Here is a 24,001-nt window from a genome sequence, read left to right on the forward strand (position 1 = left end):
CAGTGGGCTGAATTAACAACAAAAATATGGTCATGATTTTGATATAGTTAAAAAAAAATAGTTCTGAGCACTCAATTATGTAGTGACCGATGGTTCTTTTTGTTCGGTTTTCCATTGTATTCGTTGGTTGTTCAGTGTTTTGCCTAACTATTTTACATTATGTATTTTATTATGCTTTCCAGTATATGAAAAAGAGATCGGCAAAATGCTGAACAACTTCCCATTGTGTGCTTAATGGACAAACGTCCATCACTTTCTGCAGAGCCTTAATTGTCACCATGAACTTGGTGTATCGAATTATTGGCATTTGCATCCTTTCTGCACAAATAGTTTAATATCATATTCATGGACAAGCTAATTTGTCTTGATTCTTCATAGATATCCTATGTTCAAAGAAATAAACAATGTTTGTGTTTTTTTAATTAATTGGGACAGAGTATGAAGAGAGTTGCTAAAGTTTTTGTGCAAAGCTTCATTGTAGCTGTTGGCCCTTTTTGGATTAATGTGAAGAAATATATTTAGTTTATAAACTAATCCACTTTAAGAAGGGTCTCGACCCGAAACGTCGCCCATTCCTTCTCTCCTGAGATGCTGCCTGACCTGCTGAGTTACTCCAGCATTTTGTGAATAAATCCACTTTGGAAGATGTATTTGAATTTTTCAAAATTAAAATAAGTTATCATGGAAAGTAATTATTCTGCTCAATGAAAAGGACTGCTGCTACTGAATTTCTTAAAATGATGCACTAGTTTGATTTGTCATCTCTTATTTTCTCTAGGAATCCTAAGAACCAATAATGTATTTGTTTATTTAGTTGGTTTTGTCCAATCTTGTGCATGATTTTTGTCTATTCCATAGTCTTCTGTGTTTTCCAAAATCAAGAGGCTGTTACCAAACAAAAATCCAGGATCAATGATGTATTTGGTTTGGAAAAATCACAAAGGTGATGAATGTGTTCATACAAGAGATACACATACATATTAAAGAAAGTAAAGCTTAAAGATGGGAAACTGATGCAGAATTTACGATGTGCATAAACATTTTAGCATTCATTGTTTTTAAATCAGAGCTGTTATTTTGTCAGCTTCTATGTTATAGAGTATTGTGTTTGTAATATTTGTAATGTCTACCAGGAAATATATGTCAATCCTCAATAATTTCTATTCCAAATCTGCACTTTCAGAAAGAATATTGCTTGCGCTTTGTTCTTCAAAACCAGAATGTCTTAAAAAAATTGCATTATACGTCACAAAAATGCAAAATGTGTTTATCGATCGGTTCAATTAGAAATGCTTTTGAAATATGTTGAATTTGGAATTGACAAATTTAAATAGCTGACATCTTGCATATGTTTTTAATCAAAACATGATCAATTTTACTCTTTAACCATCATTAATCACTTAATACATTTTAACTACCTTTCTTGCTCGCTTGTTATCATTAAATGGATTATTTCACAATACCTTTGACTTCTTATGAAGACTACTATCAGCAGACATTTATATGCATATTTCAACATCAACTTATTTTTTTTGCAATCAATATGATTGCGAAAGAGGGAAAATAACCACTCCAATGTTTTGGCCTCTTTTTGAGGAATTGTCTACAATCTCTTAATTAGTATTTTCCAATTATACATTCCATTAATGAGTTAAGATTCAACTATTTAAATAGATAGAATCAGATCGTTTCACCAACAGTGGGGACTCAGCAGTTGAGCAGCATCTTGACATGCTGTGTTTCTTCAGTGGTTTGGTTTTGCTCCAGATTCCTGCATTTCCAATTTCTCCTACAGGCATCCTTTTCCTCTATTATGCATAACCTCACATTGATATAGGAAGCATCCTGGTGTCTTTATTGAAATTAATGAACACAAAGGTACCAAAATTACAATTCTTGTATATCTGTAAAGAGAAGGTTAGAGGAAGACTAAGTTGTAGGAAATCCATCCATTGATTAAAAAAATAACAATGAAGAAATTAAAGGGGCAGTGCTATGTTGATTTTCCAAGACCTTATGGTATATATTATACCATTTTTAAATGTGCACAGATGGTAATCTTCTCAAACTCTATTTTCCAGAGTGGTTCCACTAATTGGATGCTCACAATTATAGCCTCTTGAACAAGAGAAGAGAGTGGGGGATAAAGTTAAAGACCAGTTAGCTGCAGCTCAGGGGTAAGGAAAATGGTGGAATCTATTGTCTAGGTAGTTTTAGAGATACAGCATGGAACCAGGCCTATAGTATAAGAAAATAACTGCAGATGCTGGTACAAATTGATTTATTCACAAAATGCTGGAGTAACTCAGCAGGTCAGGCAGCATCTCGGGAGAGAAGGAATGGGTGACGTTTCGGGTCGAGACCCTTCTTCATAACCAGGCCTGTCAGCTCACCAAGTCCATACCAACCATCGATCCCTGTTCACATTCATTCTATCGTCGATGAAAGTAGGTGCCCACTTGATAACCCCAATGACGTGTCTGCCTAGCCTGTCTCAACATCGGAGGAGCATAAGTGAGTGCATAAGCCTCCCATCACCACCGGGAGCAAGTTGACATTTGGCACTTTGGATTTCTAACATCTTGTCCTGTGTATTTGGAAACATTATCTCACTTTCACATCCACTCCCTTACACACTAGGGGCAATTTACAGAGGCCAATTAATCTACAAACCCGCACGTGTTTGAAATGTGGGAAAACGTGCAAACTCCATACTGAAGTAATAATAAATTTAGAAAAATATTTAAATTGGTGAAGGTCAAAGTGGAATTAAGAAATTATTTGACAATCTGTTGGATATTTCATGGTTGTACCTAGTAGGATAAGGGCAAAACTTGTTGATGTGGGACTTCCAGAAGACTTTGGATAAGGTTCCATGCTGTATATTATTAAATTGACTTAAAACATTAAAGATAAGACACAGAATGCTTGAGTAATTCAGCGGGAAAGGCAGCATTCTGGAGGAAAGGAATAGGTGACTTTTTGGATTGGGACCTTCTTCAGAAGGAAGAGCACTAAATACTGGGTGTAAAATACTGACTGAAGACTTGTTATTTGACAGAAAACAGTTTTGGATGGGGGACTGATTGATAGATACTGCAGGGATTGGTGCTGCAACCCTGGTGATTTGCAATCCGTATCAATAATCTGGGTGAAGGTTGGGCGGTCTCAATATCTAAGATTGCTGCTGCCTCAAAAACTGGGTGGAGGCATTGGCTGATTAATGGTAGAAGGAATATATGGAAAGCCACTTTACAGTAAAAAAGTATAAATGTATATTAAATGGAAAGATTTTGAAAGGTATTCAGAGTAACCTTTGTGTCCTTGGACATTTGATCACAAAGAAATTGTTCATTAAGCAATTGGGAATTTAGATTGTATTTAATTTCTGCATAAAAGCAAAACACCATGGTCTTGCTCTATTTATATAGGACCCTGGGAATTCTGCATTAGGAATATTGTGGACTCCCTACTCGAGGAAGGATATACTTTTACTAAATAGAGCGCAGCAAACATTCACCAGGTTGGCAGTGGCAAGTTATTTACTTAGCTCATCCACACCCATGAGTCTATAATTGAAACACAGGATCATTCATTCAAACCCTGAGAATTTCTAGAGGATGCTGAATGCAGAATTTGATGGGATTGCAGGGTTGAAATATCAACCCACTCCTACTTAGGGTCCTCAATGAAAGAAAGCTAAACATAATTAAGTCCATAATCATTTCGTAAAATATCACAAGCAGTAGCAAATATCTAACAGAGGGATAAGGGCCAAATGCAGGCAGGTGGGACTAGTGTAGATGGGACTTGTTGTTCAGTGTGGGCAAGTTAGCCAAAGTGCCTGTTTCCACATTGTCAACTATCTAATGGATACTGTTAGTATTAAAGACCAAATCCCTTTATCGAATGGCATTGATATTTTTGAATTTATATATAAATAATACTTTGTATGCTATCTCTATCTAAGTAGACAAGATTTGGTCTATTTAGATAGATAGAGACAGCATCCAGCAATCTTATGTGGGGAGTGTAAGAATTAAATAATTGCTGGTATTGGAGAGAAATCTTTAAAGCAGCAAATTGAATTTTTATCCACACTCACATTATAAAGTCTGCTTTGCATTTATTTTGTGTCAGCTTAAATATTTTACTCTTCGTTTACGTTCAATTTTAATTACAATTTCAATAAAACTTCGGAAAATTGTCTTGTCTTTGGCATCACAGCACATTCAATAGTTACTGAATGGTCAAGCTTTTCATTTTGCAATTAAATGAAGTTAAAACCAGGATAGGTTAATTAGATACATAGCTATTTGCTCTGAGATTAACATTTCTGCTAGGAATCAGTAATGTCTTTTACTGGTGGTTCTACTGTTTGTAGACAGCGATCAGCAAATTCCACAAAAATAGGTTCTTGCATAGCTGATTTCATGATGCTTCCTTTATCTTCTGCTCTGTCTATTGTCAATAGTAATTGTCGAAGATGGGGATTGCACAGTAAACTCTTCAATTCCTCCGATTCTCCTGTTAAAAAAAGCAAATGAAACAATCATTAGTTTGTTGTTGCATTAAAATTTCAGCGCCTAAAGCCCACTCATAATTTGCAGGAAAGATTTGTCATAAACATGTAAGGGCACTGCAGAAGATCTGATACCTGCCCCATTTTGTACAGAAAGATTGTAGAGGTATCAATCAATTGTGAACGTCCAAGATTCTGCAAAGACTAAGGAGTGGAAAGTGGAGAGAGAAAACATTCAGAACTTGTGAAATATCCAACCAAAGCAAATGCAATGCTGGAGGCATGAGACTGCAGCTTCTGGAATTTGAAGCAAAAAAACAGACCGTTGTAGGAACTCAGCGGGACAAACATCATCCGTGGGTGAGGTTGAGGGGAAGGAATTGTCTGGGTTTTGTGTTGAAATCCTGTATCAGGACAGAGCAGAGAGGGAAGATGACCCAATACAAACAGGAGACTGGGAGGGGTGCTTACTGAGAATACGGTAGATGAGCAAGAGAGCTGTAGCAACCATTGAGGGGGAGCAGGGAGAGATCTCCCATTGAAGACAGGAAAATGTCTTCGGTCAGCATGCCTCAAAGAGACTTCACAGTGGAGTAACAAAATGGAGAAGAGCAATCAACTACCTCGAGTGCTATCATCGTTTGTAACGCTGTCACATGAGAGAGTCATAGAACAAATAATAAAACGGTAATGAATGTCCATGATGTCAATCAGTCTGGTAACCCAATCAAATTAAACATAAATTACTTGGTTTAAATTACATTCCCAATAGTAAATGTCAAAAAGTGATAAATGCTTTTTTGTCTACATACCCAATCGTTTCAATTTTTCAAATGGTACCCGATCAGATTCTAAATCTTCACCCGATATGTCATCTGTGGACAGAAATATGCCAGAACATTTTTTTTAAAACTTCAACACACTCACTGACAAGAGGAGCAGGCAGTTATTGCATAATTGAAATTCCTATGCCAAATCTTTGTTGCTCTTCCACAAAGTACAATTCAGCAAAGGGTCCAGACTGAATGGGCTGAACAGGATCCTTGTATTGTGATCAGTCTGTCTACCACACACTTAAATTTTAATCCAGAATATAAAATTTTAAAAGGAAAAATTGATTCATGCATATAATTCTATGAATCAAAATTTTAATTCATTTTTGCACCCTTGCAATGTGGATAGGATCAATTTTAATTTGGTCTCCTGATCTCCACATGTTTCTCAATAATTGCTCCTCTTTGTCCATCAGTAGTACTTAGCAAAGGACCACTGGTGCTCAAACCAGTCCCAATGAAAATTAAATGGCTAGAAATATCTTTGTATTAACAGTAAATGAGCTTCAGAGATTCCTCATTAATTTAGGAAATGTAGAAGACAAGTTTGTATCTCAGATAGCACTGGGACATTGCACAATGATCGTTTACGTTTACTACAGTCATCAGAAAATGTATTTCAGTGCAAGGTTTGCACTAGCATGACTTAACTTCAATAGAATGTATAAAAAGCCTAATTTTGTGATCCAAACTTAATCTTGAAAGATTTGCAAAGTCCTTTTGCACCCGATTCCTTAATTACAGCTTTGTAGATATAGTATTTATCATGTTTACTATGGTGACTAGAAATCTACCTTTGTGGTCTTGCCATGTTATTCCCCCCACTTCTGAAATCGATGACACTGAACCAGACTCTTGTGCTTTGCAATCACCTAGTAAAACAAAGTGCTGAATTTAGTCATTTTAGATGAGTACAAGTAAAATGGTACTATGCAGTTATCAAAATGTTATGATTTAAGTACTAGGATGACTTGACAAAAATAGATTTCACAAAACATTTAGAAAGAAAGGTCTTTGAAAGAATTAAGTAACAGTTTGGAGATGGGATGATACGCCCCAAAACTGTTCAATTTGGCCATAATGTGTACAATATGCCATAATTATAGAGATGAGATTTTTACTCGAATTCAGGATAAGAATGAAAGTGTTATTTTTTTAAATACTCATCATTAACACAAGCCCAGGATTACACATCAAACTGGCACTTGCCCCTGGAAATTTTATGGATAGGGCTAGAGTCAAGTCAAGTTAATTTTATTGGTATAGCACATTTAAAAACAACCCACGTTGACCAAAGTGCTGTACATCAGTTCAGGTACGAAGAACGAACATACAATGGCACACAAACATAACAGCACATACAAAAACAATTCACAGCGCCCCCTCAGAAGGCCTCAAATGGTTTTTGGCTTACCATCCACCCATTAAGAAGTCTTCCTGAGACTATACAAATTACATTTACTTTGGAAGCTAGTATATTTTACAACAGCTAGGACATCAATATGCAAACTGCAAGTAAGAAACCAGAGGAAAGTCCATACCCTTGTGTTTCTTGTAGCATCCCACAGAACAACTGAAAATAAATAGAACAATGTATAATAAAACACCTTTTTTTATTAATAGCACATTACAGCCTAGTTTGTGGAATAGAAGCCTGTGGGGTGATTGGTTGAGACAGCATAGATACAAAATTGGCTAAAGAACACCATTCAGAATAAAGTTTTTGTTTTCCAACTGGTAAGTGACTACGGTTGTCCTCCATGAAAGCAAGTCTTGGGACCTCAATATTTTCTGACACATTGCTGAAAATTGAACATATTACAAAACCTCTCAACTGCAATGAAGCCATAACTCAGACACAGTGTTGGAGGAAATGACAAAAACTAGGACAAATTTATGATAACAAAATCTCTTGTCCAGAGTAGGGGAATTCGAGAACCAGAGCTCATAGGTTTGGGGGGGGGGGTAAGGGAATTCGAGAACCAGAGCTCATAGGTTTGGGGGGGGGGGGGGAATTTAATAGAAACCCGAGGAGTAACATTTTTTACACAAAGGTATGATTAACTGCCAGAGGAGGTAGTTGGGGCAGGCACTATAACAACGTTTAAGAAACATTCAGATGGGACAGGACAGGTTTAGAGGGATGTGGGCCAAACGCAGGCAGGTGGAACTTGTGTTGGTGGGATATGTTGGTCGGGGTGGGCAAGTTGGGCCAAAGGGCCTCTTTCCACGCTGTATGACTGACTATAATTGGCAACAGTAGTATTTCACAAAGAAAACAAGAATAAGTATGAATTCCTAATGTACAGTCTGAAATCATGGTGATAAAAATGCAAAAGCAACCTTTAAAGTGTAATTAGTCACAAAATGCTAGAATAACTCAGCGGGTCCGGCAGCATCTCTGGAGAAAAGGAATAGATGACTTTTCGGGTCGAGGGAAGTGAGAATTATTGGGGAGAAATATAGGGCCAAAATTAATTACACCCCCCCCCCCCCCCCCCCCCCAAAGAGGTCACACAGAGGCAAACTTGGGAGAGGGCCGTTTTCTCTGAGAAAATTAAAGTCTCACAATTACTTGATATTGTCGGTCTCTCATCAACACGGGCAGAGAGAGATAGATTCTTGATTCAGTCTAAAGGAGGGTCTCGACCCGAAATGGGGTACTGATTTTAGATGATCAGCCATGATCATATTGGATGGTGGTGCTGGCTCGAAGGGCCGAATGGCCTACTCCTGCACCTATGTTTCTATGTCACCCATTCCTTCTCTCCAGAGATGCTGCCTGGTCCCGCTGAGTTACTCCAGCATTTTGTGTCCCATCTTCGATTTAAACCAGCATCTGCAGTTCTTTCCTATAGATTTTTGATTAGTTTAGAGGTTACGGGGGGGGGGGGGGGGGGGGGGGAGGGAGATAGATCAGCCATGATTGAATGGCGAAGTGGACTTGATGGGCCAAATGGTTCTTCTATCAATTATGGAGGCAGCAGGCCGGCTAATCCCAGCGCTGCTCGCCCACCGCAGGCCGGGCACCGCACTGTAGGGCACCCACTGCCGCAGGCCGGGCACCGCACTGTAGGGCACCCACTGCCGCACTGCACTGTAGAGCACCCACTGCCGCAGGCCGGGCACCGCACTCCTCCATTCCACAAACAGGCCGGGCTCCACACTGCAGCTCACACACTGACCAGCGCAGGCCGGGCCGAGCAACCCTCCGACGCCCGCTCACTCACTCACTACCGCAGGCCGGGTAACCCTCCCCCTCGCTCAGTTACTACCGCGCAGGCCAGGCACCGCTCCGATCCACAAGCAGGCCGCAAGCCGCGTAACCCACCCTCCGAGCGAGCTCCCGCTCAGAAACTCGCCAAGGCCGCTGGCCGGGTCACCCTCCCTCCCTCCGCCATCCCCCAGCTCACTCACTAGCGCAGGTCGCAGATAGGACAGCGGTATTTCGGAGCCTGCTCCTCGCACACGCCGCAGAGCTTCATCGTGCCGCTGCCGCTGGCTGCCACTCGGCCGGGCGCGTTACCCCGGCAACGGCGGGGGGCTGACTCCACTCCTCCTCCTCCAGTGCGTTACCCGGCAACAGTGGAGGACTGACCCCCCCCCCCCCCCCCACCCCGGCAACGGCGGGGGGGGGGGGGCTGACTCCCCCCCTCCTCCTCCAGCGCGTTACCCCGGCAACGGCGGGGGGGGGGGGCTGACTCCCCCCTCCTCCTCCAGTGCGTTACCCCGGCAACGGTGGAGGACTGACCCCCCTCACCCCGGCAACGGCGGGGGGGGGGGGGGGCTGACTCCCCCCTCCTCCTCCAGTGCATTACCCCGGCAACGGTGGAGGCTGACCCCCCTCCCCGGCGCGTTACCCTGGCAACGGCGGGGGATGACCCCCCTCCAGTGCGTTACCCCGGCAACGGTGGAGGACTGACTCCCCCCCGGCGCGTTACCCCGGCAACGGTGGAGGGCCGCCGTCCATCCCCTGGGCCCTGCCCCGCCAGGCCGGCTGCACCACTGCGGTGAGTCTAATTGCCGTCCAATCCATAGACTGGGACCTCCTCCTCCTCATCATCATCATCATCACCACCGCCGCCACGTTATGTCCACTGAGGAAGGGTCTCGACCCGAAACGTCACCCATTCCCTCTCTCCAGAGATGCTGCCCGACCCGCTGAGTTACTCCAGCATTCTGTGTCCATGTCCACTCTCTGCATCTCCCGGGTGACAGGTGGGTGGGGGGGGAACTAAATATTTACTGCTAAATAGTTCAGAGATTGAATGCCACCATTGCATGGTTATAACCATTCTTACTATGTAGACATATTCTGTTCTGCTGCTGCAAGTAAGAATTTCATTGTTCTATCTGGGCAATATGAGAATAAAACACTCTTAAATCTTGACTATGCTGTTGTCATAAGGTCATAATTAATAGGGCCAGAATGTGGCCATCAAGTCTACTCCGCCACTCAATCTTGGCCGGTGGCGCAGCGGTAGAGTTGCTGCCTTACAGCGAATGCAGCACCGGAGACTCGGGTTCGATCCTGTACGGAGTTTGTACGTTCTCCCCGTGACCTGCGTGGGTTTTCTCCGAGATCTTCGCTTTCCTCCCACACTCCAAAGACGTACAGGTTTGTAGGTTAATTGGCTGGGCAAATGTAAAAATTGGCCCTGTAGGATGTGTTAATGTGCGGGGCTCGCTGGGCGGCGCGGTCCCGGTAGGCCAAAGGGCCTGTTTCTGCGCTGTATCACTAAAAATCTAAATCTATCTTTCCCTCCTAACCCCATTCTCCTGCCTTCTCCCCATAACCCCTGACACCCGTACTAATCAAGAAGTTGTTAGTGATAGTGGACAAGATAAATGTTGAATGTGTAGGATGGAACTGCAGATGCTGCTTTACACTGATGATAGACACAATATGTTGGAGTAACTCAGCGGGATGGGCAGCATCCCTGGAAAAATTGAATGGGTGATGTTTGGGTTGATTTGATTGTTCTGTACCTTTTCATACCTCTAGTTTCCCGGGGCAGGACACGTACCTTCTCTGGAGAGAAGGAATGGGTGACATTTTGGGTCGAGACCCTTCTTCAGACTGAGGGTCAGGGGAGAGGGAGACTAGAGGTATGGAAGGGTAAGGTGTGGAAACGACAGATCAAAACAGACGATGACAAGGGAATGTAGAATGGGTCATTGTTAGGTATGGGGAAGGTGACAAGGAGGCATACCAACAGTAAAATTAATCAGAAGGACAGTGAAACTAGTCAGATAACTTGGGTGGGGGAAGGACAGAGAGAGGGAAAGCAAGGGTTACTTGAAGATAGAGAAATCAAGTTTCATACCGCTGGGTTGTAAACTGCTCAAGTGAAATATTGTTCCTCCAATTTGCATTTGGCCTCTCTCTGATAGTGGAGGAGGCCTAGGACAGAAAGGTCAGTATGGGAATGGGAGGGGGAGTTAAAGTGTTAAGCAAATGAGAGATCACTTAGGCCTAGGCACCCTGAGTGGAGGTGTTCAGCGAAATAATCGCCAAACCTGCGCTTGGTCTTGCCGATATTTTGGAGTCCACACCTGGAACAGCGGATATAGTAGATGAGGTTGGAGGAGGTGCAATGGTTATAGCCATTCATATAAAAAGCTGTTGTTTACATAGGTGATAGTGGACAAGATAAATGTTGAATGGTTTGTGGGCAGTTTTGCCCACATGATGTTCGACTTCATTGCTTTGTACTATTTGCTTCAGTAAGATCCTTGAACAAATGCTGTTCCACCAGCATTCACCAGAGTCCTGGTCAGCAATTTGTCTTTGTCAGGTGACACAAGTGTTCTTTCAGAACATTCTATTTCACAATGAAGATGAGAATGCAAGCTTAAATGAAGTTAATGTCCCGGGTGCATTCTGTGTTGCTGAGGCAGACTGATCACTGCAACCCTCAATGGTGTTGGCTTCCCTTCCATCATTTATCATCATTTATCATCTGTTTGAAATGATGTCACTCAGCTTTGTTGTCGACGATTAGTTTCTAGAAAGGTGTAATTGATTTTTGGCAATTTAAAAGCATGAGTATATATTATGCACTTAGGGTGACTTGGTGGCATTAAATGCAATGGTTACATGTATTGTCAAAAACCTTTTTACGTTGGCAGTAGCAGGTGTACCATATAAAGTATTACAGGAATGGAAGTTTGAATCTGTTAGCTGCAAAAAACTGTGCAGTGATTTCCAGGCTTAGTTGTTGCATATACTGGGATCTGATCCCATCATCCTCTGATCAGTTTGGTTCAAAGGTTCATCAATCTCAGCTGTGAATATATTTAACAACAGACCGTCCACAGTCCTCTGTGCTAGAAAATCTCACAGATTACAACCCATTGAGTAAAGAAATTTCATCTAATTCCAATCCTCAGTGACTGACCTCGTAGCTGAGTCTGTGCCTCCTAGTTTTAGACTATCAGAGAAGAGGCAAGTACATCTTTTATATTGTTCCTATCGAGTTTCATTAAAGCCCTGCACAATCTAACCAAGGCATCCTTATTTTCGTGCACAAATCTCCTATCAGTAAATACATAAACAAAGCATTTGCCTCTTGTTCTGCTTGTTATAATAGCATGTTGTAATGAAATATATGCAGGATTCAAGGATTCGGGGAAAGCACATGCTGAAGAGCACAAATAGCTATTTATTAAAGCAAAAAACTCAACTATCAATAAAGTAACAATACAAAATAACAAGTCTCACGCTCCTCTGTGTATTCGAGTCTCCAGTCTGCTGTCACCAAGCTCTCTCTCTCTCTCTCTCTCTCTCTCTCTCTCTCTCTCTCTCTCTCTCTCTCTCTCTCTCTCTCTCTCTCTCTCTCTCTCTCTCTCTCCCTCTCTCCCTCTCTCCCCCCCTCCCCCCTCTCTCTCCTTCTCTCTTCTCTCCCCCTCTCTCTCCTCTTGAAGCTCTTTTCTCTCCCTGAATAAGGTAGAAGCCTATATTTATAGAATAATTTTTATCTCCAAGAACAACAGGCGATTATGTGTCAAACTAGCGATCCTCCTAGGTACCATAATGGCATCAGACACCCAGTTGGTCTCAGCTGGGAAAGCAAATCTTATCATAATGACCTCGCAGGTGTCCTTATGATTTACTGGTCCCTTTGAATTAGCCCAAGTATTCTTCGAAAACATCTACTTGTTTCCCTAATGCACTGCTGCTAATTGAGCTGACAACATTTTAGCTGACATAATCTGTTTACCCTTACATTACACAGAAGTTCACAAGTTAAAAGAGTAGAATTAGGCCATTCGACCCATCGAGTCTACTCCGCCGTTCAATCATTGGCTGATCTCTGTCTCCTAATTCCATTTTCCTGTCTGCTCCCCATAACCCTTGACACCCGTTCTAATCAAGAATTTGTCTATCTCTGCCATAAAAATATCCACTGACATGGCCTCCATAGCACCTCTGTGGCAGTGTGTTCCACAGATTAACTACCCTCTGACTAAAGAGGTTCCTCCTCACCTCCTTTCTAAAAGAGCGCCCTTTAATTCTGAGGCTATGACCATGTTTACTTTCACACATGTTTACATATGAACCATCACACCAATTGCTGTATATTAATATTTTCCAGTTTCCGACCATTTAAAAACATATTCTGCTTACTTTTATTTTGTGAACCAAAGCGTGGTTTCCTATTTTCCCACATGGTTCTCCATCTTCCATCTTGACCACTCGCTTAACTTGACCATGTCCTTTTGCAGACTCCTCACCTCTTATGGATGCTGAGACCATGTTACAGCCTCACAAGGTTCTTGCCTCATCTGTCAGATTTCTAGTCTGCGTTCGTGTGCAACACATAGTGCGGTGTGGTTAGTCAGTGAGCTCCAAGAGAGCCAACAAGTATATATTTTTTGCAGAGCAATAGTTCCTTTCCCAGGGTTGAGGCATTTGTAACTTGACAAGAACTGAAGGCTGCTCAATGGGCTGCACATGCATGGTTCCCTGGGCATTGTCAGCACGCCTGAATTGGTTTGTGAAACGAACAACATCAGAAATGAAAAAGCAGAATTGGTATGACTGCAATTAATCTTTGGGTAGCAACTTGGCTTGAGAAACAAAAGACTGAAGAAGGCAGACAATGTCAAGAGTAATTGAAAGATAATGAATAATGCACTGCAGATTATAGCAAAACAGTAAATAATTGGGAATCACAGACACAAGAAACTCAAGTGAATATCCCTAAAAGCACTAATCCTTGCCGTTAATATTGAATGTTCTCTTCTAGTTCTATTGTCTGGTACACTGCCGATAATCCAAGGCCATTCTCATCAAGTGAAAATATAATGTATTTTTATCTTAACCAAATAAGTTTGCCAAATAACATGATCGTGTGAAGCAAAGGTGATTTTCAAAATAACATTTTATGATCAAATTATCTGCCTTGTTCCTAAGATATGCTTATCTTTTGAAATGCCATTTGTATTTTATCTCTTGATAATCTTGGCATGTAACCAAAAACATTGTAACTCGTTACTGATGTTCGAGAGGTTACTAATTGATTCAGCTCAATGCTAAATATTTCAGTTTCTATGTTCTGCCAAAGTTTAATTAATGAAAAACAATGTCAGAAAACACTTAAATTCCTCTTTTGCAATTGGGGTTCCATACATGAGCATTTGTATGAAATCCCTGGACTGTCGTTGTTTGCTAAAAATCCTGCTTTTTAAAATGTTTTGTTTACTGAATATGTGTTTAATGTCAAATATTCTTAAGAAGGGATTTTTTAAATATTTTGTTGAAAACCAAACAATTTTGTTTGGAACATGCTCACCATGGCTGTACCTAGAGTTAATTAAGCATGCAGAATAAATTACATATACCTCCTTACACAATATTTAACTATGTAATTTCCTGAAGACTAATAACATTTTATGGCTTCTTGCAAAGAGAAAATACATTTTAATTATATGACTAAGTTGCAAACTAGTTTTTTTAACGTAATTACACTTACGTTTAAGTGATGCAATAGTAGAACAAAACTTGTTTTCTATCTAGTGAACTGATGTGTAGACAATTAACATTAATGTTAACTTAAATAAAACACTTTTTTTCTTTTTCGTGTGCCCAGCCACAGAGGCATTTTATAATGTTTATTAATTTATGCAGCAATTCTAGCTATTATCTATGGGGGGGGGGGGGGGGTATGAAAAATCTCCTTCCAAATAAGATTAATAATTTAGACTGTCCTTGTATTATGACTTTCAACTTTCGAACTGTAAGCAGATCTCAAAATTTATTGGCAATTGGATTTCTTTGTCACTGTTTCAATGAATACAATATCATTTTATGGAAAACTATCTTGATCATCGTAAAAAAGACAGCATTGGCTGGGCAATGGAAGGGCAATTTTACACTTTGTCGCACTGATATTTTATGGTTTTGAATCATTTGATATTAAATGAATCAGTATCACACCTGATAAAGGGTCTCGACCCAAAACGTCACCCATTCCTTCTCTCCCGAGATGCTGCCTGACCTGCTGAGTTACTCCAGCATTTTGTGAATGTAATCAATGTGAAATCCGCATTTTGCGTCGGTTAAGATTTAACAGCCACGAACGGTATCCCTCGGGGAAGGAGTAGATTGTGTGTGTTCTGTGGGGGAGGTTTCCCAAGGGCGCCCCATGATGCGAAATGCTCTTAATTTGGACCCAACAACTGGACGGACTATGTGAATCATGGTTGCGAACAGCTCCGTTCAGCGTCAGTGTTCGTGTGCTAAGAAGATTCAAAGGACACTGCTGAGGAAAAAGGTCGTTAACAAATAATAAAACAGTCCCTGCTTGAAGCCTCTCTGTTAATTGCATGGCTGGTCCTCTTTGTATGCGAGGCGTGTTTGATTCCCCCCCTTCAATTGTAATTTGTCGCTGTCCACGAGTCTTTAAACTTGATGGCAAATCTCCAGACTCCTTACCCAAGGTGTTTCTTTCCAAGTTCAGAAACGGGTGCTGGGGCGAATGCGGTGTGTTTAGACAGTTTTCACAGTTCGCACGTGGATTATTTTTCTGAGATGACATTTTAATGAGCCGACAGTCTTTCCCAAAGCCTTCAGCCTGTGACAATAGACCATGGGATTAACTAAAGAGTTCAGCGTTATCATTGTGCCGGTGACATTTCTAAGGATAAACACGTGTATCTGAAGGTCCCGGAGGTGCGAGTGGTCCATCGCGTCCCAGAGAACTCCCGAAAAAAACGGGGCATAAGAGACGACAGACATGACCCAAATGATCACACTTGTTCTAGTTACCTGGGTCTCGGCCGCCCTATACCTGTTGCTAACGTGACCATGGGCTGCAATGATACACTTCTGCCTCTTTAAAATAACAATGATGGAGACGTAGGTGAAGAATAGAGAGACGAAGGTCACCACGCAGTTGGGGATTGTAATGAAGACCAGGTAGTCGATGCACAGGGGCCGGTAAAGAGCAGAAGATGTCGCCTCTTCGTCCAAACAGTTCCAACCCATCAGAGGTAGTCCTCCGAAAAGTGCTGCCAGTAGCCAGCCGGCGATGGCCATCGCCCAGGTCTGGCAGCGGGATATCCTGCACCTTGGTCGCATGGCCAGATACCGCTCCACGCCAATGCCGACCAGGTTGTAGGCGGTTGACAGGATAGAGATGGCAAATGTGGCATAAGGGTAGAGCAACTCTCTCGAGCCGTACACACTGTTCTCCGGCTCAGAGATAAACAGCGAGACGATCCAAAAGGAAGATACGCTTGAGAGGAGGTCAGACAGAGCCAAGCTCCCGAAGAGAATGAAGATGGGCTTGTGAAGACGCCTTGGAGAGACGGTACTGAAGATCACTAGGCAGTTGCAAACGATGGAGATTACATTGATGCCCATTTGCGGGATTGCCAGCGACAACACCAGCCAGGAGCTCCATTTCACGGTGTTATTGTCGCCTCGTCCCACCGACCCATTTGCCACACGGTTCATTTCGTTGAGGGTGACTGGCCCGCAGAATGGTTCAAATCTGAAGACCACGCTGGGTACAATGGACGAGATACATAGTTGACACTGAAGACAGACATAAAACGCTGGGGTAACTCAGCGGGACAGGCAGCATCTCTGGGGAAGAGGGATGGGTGATTCCAGCCGAGCTAATGGATCGGTCCGGGGGATAAAACTGCGTTACCAGGTTACCATCAGAATGGTGCAGATTTAATACTCGGCATCATTTGGCTTATCTTTGTACAGACATCAATGTGACATCTGTTTTTTTTTTTATCATCGATGTACACTTTTTAAATATTTATTCTGTTACGCATAAATGAGTTTTCAATTAATCCGATTTTCACCTGGGAAACTTTTATATTCGCAGCTGGAAATGTATCATTTAAAAAATATATATATATTGGTCAATGGTTTTATTTTCACCTCCTCACTGCTATGAATATAACTTCACTCTGACTTGCAACATCAGAAATCTCGGCAATGTGAACATTACAAAGTATTGTCTCACCTATCTGTCAGAAAAGAAGTTTATAAGTTCATAAGTCATAGCAGCAGAATCAGGCTATTGGGCCCATCGTCTACTCCGCCATTCAATCGTGGCTGGTCTACCTTTCCCTCTCAACTCCATTCTCCGGCCTCCTCCCCATAAGCCGTGACACCCTTACTAATCGAGCACCTGTCCATTTCCACCTTAAAAATATCCATTGTCTTGGCCTCCACAGCCTTCTGTGGCAATGAATTCCACAGATTCACCGTCCAATATCAGCGGGATTGTGAGGAATTGAAATTGTATAAGACAGAAACACGTATTGGGGGTGAAAACCCCCAATATGTTCGTGGAAATCAGGAAGCCAGGCAGCACCTGGGGAGGGAAGAGGATAGACGACGTTTTGGATGGGGAAGTAGCCTAAGGCCTGAGAAGATGTTGTATTGCTGCGATGATGGCACTCGAGGTGGACGGGTACCTCCGTCTCACCTGGACGGACTATTGGGTTCACTGGATGGAAGCGAGGGAGGAGTTGTAGGGATAGGTATTGCATCTCCTGCAGCTGCAGAGGAAAATACCTAGCATGGGAAGGGGGGTGGGGTTTGAGTGAGAAGAGATGAGTGAACCAAGGAGTTGCTAAGGAAGCAGTCTCTGGAGAGGGTGGGAAGGAATGGAGACAAGAGGATGAGACAGATGGTGGGATCACATTGGAGATGAATTTGAATGACATTGGATTTTAAATCGGTGCCATTCGGTACAGTAATTTGTATCTCTACTTGATGGCTGCGCGTACCACCAGACTTAAGAACAGTTTCTACCATCAGGCCATCAGGCTTCTGAACTCATAAACACATTTCAAATCATATATGTTGATTATTTTTAATATTGTCTTTTTACCTATTTTTAATATTGTCTTTTTACCGTACTAATGTCATTTTTTAAATCTCCTTGGAATATTACTGCTGAGGTGACCCGTTGTCTTGTCAAATACATTTTATTGCACCGTTGCCCTACATATGACAAATAAATATTATTATTATTATTATTATTATTATTATTATTATTATTATTATTATTATTATTATTATTATTATTATTATTATTATTATTATTATTATTATTATTAACTTCAATGTAAGTGTCCCTGGAGATTGCAGATGTTTGAATCCTGAGTAAAATACAAACTGCTGGAGGATTTTAGTCTAAAAAGGTCCCAAACCCAAACATCCTGTGCCCAATTTCCTCCACAAATGCTGCCTGATCCGCTGAGTTCCTCCAAAGGTTTTTTTAATTGCAAGTCACCAATGGCAACTGGGTTTCCGATACACTATCAGCAAAACAGATCAGTCACTTTAAGAGAAATATGGGATAATTTCTTGATTTGGCGAGGAAGTGGGAAGATTATTTTAATTAAAACTTTTACATTGAGAACTTTGATTATTGCGGTAGCACCTATTGATCTCCATTTTCTGGCCTCCAAATGGTGTTGTAATAGAATAGATAATCTCCCTTGTGGAAACAAGGAACTGCAGATGCTGGTTTACCAAGAAAAGACACAAAATGCTGGTAAAGTGAATAGCTTTTTGTTTTCTGCAGTCAGCAGAAAGACAATACATTATTACAATCGAGCCCCCGAATTAAACCAAGTGAATACAGTCTGATGCAACTGGACAATGTCGGTGAGATATGTAGAAGCCTGGTGCAATCAGTTGTGTCATCTACGCTCCACCCACGCTCAGTCTGCCTTACCTTTTCCAAAGCCAATCCCTATGATTGCATTTTACTAGACGAGCATTGGCACATTTACACAGTGTGTCTTTAGCTGAATAACTTACTATAACACCACTACCACTACCAAAATTTCGGATTACCTAGAGGTTGGCTCTTAATAACCAATAGATACATTTTCTAGAGACGGCAAATGCTGGTATCTTGAGCAAAATGAAAACTGCTGGAGGAACTCAAAGGGGTTCTGACCTGAAACATCGTCTGCCCTTATCCCTTCACAGATGCTGCCTGGCCTACTGAGATCTTCCAGCATTTTGTTTTTCGCTCAAATATATTTTCTAGATTTAGCATAAAGACTGCAGAGTTCAGTAGATTTGCTTTCGGCTAACCTAATATGGTGACAGACTTTCACTTTAGCAACACAAGAGAGACTGAAACATGAATTTTAGTTTTTGCTTCCGTTTAAATTCATACCTTTGACGAAGGATCAGAGATATAAAGTGGTTCTATATAATAAGCTGAATGTCAAATATAATGATCTAATTAGTTGTGATGATAGGAGAAGCTTTAGAGGCAATAAACTTAATTGGTAAGTAGATATTTTAATTTATAAATGAAAACCATCTTAGATTTATTAATGGGAGACCTTGTTTGCCTAAATATATTACTTAATTAAGTAACAGAGGAGGAAGGTAATGTGCACTTTAAAAAGATCCCTTGCAACAAAGCTTAAAGCAAAATTGATTTAATGGGATTTAAAGGGCAATCCAATGAAGAAACAGAACATAATGAATAGTGTGAACATTTGTTTTCTAACGGGGAGAGGTTAACTGAGTCACTGTACTTTGTGAAATACATTAATAAATATGTTTTGGGTAGTGAGGGTGTAACTTTAAAGCTTACAGATAAAATTACATAGAGATTGCAGTTCTCTACTCCTGACTGCACATCTTTCTCTGGTTTCAATCTTATCTCATCATGTGTCCGCTTGCAACTCATCTAATGTCACCCACCTTCTGTACCCTTGACCCGAATACCAACGTTGATTCTTTGATATCACTCTTTTGCTTTCTAGTCAGCTGATATCGTTCAAGCTTTTTTTGCCATCAGGCATTTTCCCCCTCTTTCAAATTTGCTGTCATAATAAATCTACGAAAATAATCCTTGCCCTCCACTCCTCTTCCCCCAGTCACACTGGCAATTTTACTGACCCATTTTAACACTCACTTTCCTCTGTTGGAAAGTGCAGTCACCTTCTTGACCTATGCATTGGATTCCTGGAACTCCATGTTTTATTTCCTTTAATTGGATTTCTTCTCCTGCCATCATAGCAAAACTCAAAGACATAAAACTGTGATAAAAGTCAATTATCTTCTCATCCTTCCCCTCTTGTCACTAGCCTTTGATACCATTGATTGCACCAGGCTTCAAAAATATCTTACAAACATTGTCCAGTTGCATCAGACTGCATTCAGCTGGTTTAACTCATGCCATGTCAAGACATTGGATATAATAAAGTCAATGTCAAATGTTATGAGTAGGAAAGAACTGCAGCTGCTGGTTTAAATCGAAGGTAGACACAAAATGCTGGAGTAACTCAGTGGGACAGGCAGCATCTCTGGAGAGAAGGAATTGCAAAAAAAGACATAAAGCGCGGTCTGAAGAATGATCCAGACCCAAAATGTCACATAGCCATCATGTTCTTCAGGGAGTATAAGAAAATAACTGCAGAAGCTGGTATAAATCGATTTATTCACAAAATGCTGGAGTAACTCAGCAGGTCGGGCAGCATCTCGGGAGAGAAGGAATGGGTGACGTTTCGGGTCGAGACCCTTCTTCATCCCTGTTCTTCAGGGATGTTTTTCTGACTCACTGAGTCACTCCAGCACTTTGTGTCTTTAAAAAAAAAAAAAGTCCAAATCCCTCTCTAACTCTATTGATCTCCTTCTGAGCATCTCCAATTTTAATCAGGACATACGAGGAACTACAGACGCTGCTTTCGAAAAAAAGGCACAGAGTGCTAATGTAACTCAGCAGGTCAGGCAGCATCTCTGGAGAACATGGATAGAAGAAGGTTCCTGACCCTAAACTTCACCTACCCAGAGATGCTGCTTGACCCGCTGAGTTACGCCAGCACTTTGTGCCCAATTTTAATCACGTTACTGGTGATGGCCATGCCAAGTTCCAATGAAAGACCCAAAATGTTAACTCTGTTTCTCTATGCACAGAAGCTGCCTGCCCTACCATTTTTCCCCTAGCATTTCTTTTATTTTGACTTCTCATTCTTTCTCTCTTAATGTATTGACAATTTCCTACCTGTTGGAAGTGAAAATAGTAATTAACAAGGCATGAATCAGGGTGGAAGAGCTGCTGCCTCACAACTCCAGAGACCCTGTGTTCAATTCTGACCTTTGGGCTCTGCCTGTGTGGAGTTTGGACATTTTCCCAGTGAGCCAATTGGGTTTCCTCTGGGTACGTACCAAACATGTGCAGGCACGTTGGTTATTTTACCTCTGTAAATTGCCCTTAGTGTGTCGGGTGTGGGTGTGACAGAGGAATAACAGAATGAGAGTGAATGGGTGATTGATGTCAGTGTGGACTCGGTGGGCCGCAGGGCCTGGTTCCATCCTGTATCTTTCAATCAGTCTTTCAATTATGATTGAACAATTCTTCGGTATGCTATGTTGTAAAACACAAGCTTCTTTATGTTTATGTCCTGGGTTTTGACCTGTCCAAGTTCAAAACTGGGAGGGAGTGGAATCGAATTAAAATCTTCATATTGCCTGCATTAACTAGGTGAATGTATTTACTGAACACATGAAATGTGCAGGAGGGAAAAATGTGTATGAATGTGCCTGCTCCACTGCAAAATCTCCTCGAGGTATCCCTACTTTGAAGAAGTTCTCTCTCCGACGGAAGTTCTACAACTCCCTCTCTCGCTGCTCGCCTCCAGTTTATCTGAATCTGAATCTGAATTACCTTTATTGTCATTCAAAATGAATTGAACGAAAATCATTTGCCACGCAGCCACAACAGTACAGAGTAAAAGACACAAGACCCACAATTTTAACACTAACATCCATCACAGTGACTCCTCCAGACACCCCCTCACTGTGATGGAAGGCAAGAAAATGTCCTCTCTCTTCTTTCCCCATGTTACACATGGTCGGGGGATTTGTCTGAATTAGCTGAATTGAAATGATACAAAAATCAGCTCAGGAAAGGAACTTATTTGAATTCGATTTCAATCCCCGTCCCCAACTCCCATGGATCTAACAACCTTCAAATAGCCTGTTAACTTCTATTAGTCTCATTTGGCAGTCTGTTGGGATTGAAGATGACTTGTTTCTATTCACCAAATGCTGGCGTAACTCAGCGGGTCAGGCAGCATCTCGGGAGAGAAGGAATGGGCGACGTTTCGGGTCGAGACCCTTCTTCAGACCTTCTTCAGACTTATACTACTTGTTTCTATTCTTTCAGTTCTGAAGGTCAATGTGGGACCAACCGACTTTGTCACAGGTGGGACAAGAGATACGTGTGAGCTGGGTAGGTCGTTTGTGAGACAATACTTTCCTGTCATCTGCACAAGGTTTCATTGTGCTGTTTAGACTTGAAGTTTTCAATGCCAACACAAATGCTCTTTTTCAAATTTGTGCAGTCATGTGCTGGAGATTCCCAGAAATTGGTGGAGATACCGCACTTTTTCAGTGAGGTTTTGAAACCCATCCCTGAATCTTTTAAGAGGGATATGAATTTCTGCGAGAAGCTAAAATGGAGTGGAATGCTTCACGGTCCATCTCTTCCCATGACAGGGCTTGGAATAGATTGTCTGCTTTGGGATAGACACAAAAAGCAGGAGTAACTCAGCGGGTCAGACTGCATCTATGGAGAAAAGACCCTTCTTCAGACCCGAAACGTCACCTATTCCTTTTCTCCAGAGATGTCTGACCCGCTGAGTTACTCCAACCTTTTGTGTCTACGGTTTAAACCAGCATCTGTAGTTCTTCCCTACATATTGTGTGTGCTTTGGGAGTCTGGCATGAAAACGATGTGGCCCATTAATCAGACTGAATGTATTAGAACCATGATTCTCCCCTGGGAGAGGATACTGATGTTGGTTCACGTATCCTGCCAGTGGATTCAAAGGTTTATAGTGGAGATAGCATTGGTACCTTTACAGCGATCAAGGTGCCCGCTATAAGTAGTTTAAGTCCCAAGAGCATTTCAGACGGCAAGTTCACTGGAGCTCAGTATGCCATGAGTTTTGTGCTCTGTTTGAGGTCTTTAACTTACCTCAGATGGCTAAAGGCTGTGCTAGTGTGCAGAAGGCTATAAGAATTGTCGTCATCTGCACAAAGTTTCACTGCTGGGGGTGGCTGCTGAGAACTGGGAAGTGACCAACATTTGTCAGGATCTGTTGGACCGTTGATGTTCAAGAGTTGTGCTGAGCAGTAGGACTGGTGGACAGACAATAGGTGCAGGAGTGGGCCATTCGGCCCTTCGAGCCAGCACTGCCATTCAATGTGATCATGGCTGATCATTCACAATCAGTGCCCCATTCCTAATAGACAATTACCGTGTGGTAAAGGATTACCTTTACCACACGGAAATTAATTCTATCGCCCAATCTCTTGTTTGTTTCAGTGAGTAAGTTTAGAACTTGGTCTCCAACCACATGTATTTACAAGCATCAACTGTTAGCATCACACTAGCTAGTACGCAACCAAAGCTTTTCACTGTACCTCGGTACGCGTGACAATAAACTAAACTGAACTAAACTAAATTAAATTTATATTGCAGTTCAACCATGGAGTTTGACTTAACCTTTGTTCGGGAAAGGAGGTAGTGTAGTATGAACAATTTCCCATTAGTCTTGCAGATTAGTTCCACTCTGGTGGGAAGGTTGTTGGCAAGGTACAGCATTAAGGCAAGAAGGATTGAGACTGTGGATGATCAGCCATGATCACAACGAATGGCGGTGCTGGCTTGAAGGGCCGAATGGCCTCCTCCTGCACCTATTTTCTATGTTTCTGTGTTTCTATGTAAGAATGTTGCTTTGCAGTACACTGTACACTGTTGCTGTACACTGCGTTTGGTTCTGTTGTGGATCCATTTTTTAGGATCATGGCTTGAATGTAAATCTAAGATGGAGGTGGATTTCTGAGTGACGTTTAATATGAGGAGAATGTTTCATCCTCCTTCTCAATTGATAGAAGCAAAGGGTTTGATGAGGTGTTGGGTTCTGCTTCCTGCATTTGTCTTGGAGCAGTGAGGGTCGTTTCCATTGTGTCCTTGGATGTTTGAATAAACATACAGCAATTCAAGGAGCAGCTTTACTTGTGGCAGGCAGTAGGGCACAGGTTCCCAACCTTTTCCATCCCGTTTTCCCTGTTGCAACTTTTCCAAATTAAATTTACCCCCAACCCTGTTTTGTTCAGTAATTTGAGTTT

The 24,001-nt window shown here is 41.8% G+C and overlaps 2 protein-coding genes across 3 annotated transcripts; both read right to left on the reverse strand.

Annotated features, from left to right (window-relative positions):
- Window positions 1–1,009: 1,009 nt before the first annotated feature.
- Window positions 1,010–9,442, reverse strand: znhit3 (zinc finger, HIT-type containing 3). 2 transcript variants are annotated; one of them, XM_078422086.1, is made up of 5 exons: window positions 9,297–9,442; window positions 6,897–6,928; window positions 6,150–6,227; window positions 5,335–5,397; window positions 1,010–4,527 (listed from the first exon to the last, which is right to left on the reverse strand). In XM_078422086.1, exons 1-5 carry the CDS (start codon window positions 9,425–9,427, stop codon window positions 4,340–4,342), a joined length of 492 nt encoding a protein of 163 aa, XP_078278212.1. In that variant the 5' UTR covers window positions 9,428–9,442; the 3' UTR covers window positions 1,010–4,339. The 2 variants fall into 2 exon arrangements, with proteins under 2 accessions (XP_078278212.1, XP_078278213.1); XM_078422087.1 differs by lacking the exon at window positions 9,297–9,442 and adding an exon at window positions 8,773–8,912.
- Window positions 9,443–15,349: 5,907 nt separating this feature from the next.
- On the reverse strand, window positions 15,350–16,318 carry LOC144606560 (lysophosphatidic acid receptor 1-A-like). Its single transcript, XM_078422815.1, has one exon. It carries the CDS (start codon window positions 16,316–16,318, stop codon window positions 15,350–15,352), a length of 969 nt encoding a protein of 322 aa, XP_078278941.1.
- Window positions 16,319–24,001: the final 7,683 nt, after the last annotated feature.

Source organism: Rhinoraja longicauda, chromosome 26 (assembly GCF_053455715.1).
Source record: "Rhinoraja longicauda isolate Sanriku21f chromosome 26, sRhiLon1.1, whole genome shotgun sequence".
NCBI classification, from domain to species: domain Eukaryota; kingdom Metazoa; phylum Chordata; class Chondrichthyes; order Rajiformes; family Arhynchobatidae; genus Rhinoraja; species Rhinoraja longicauda.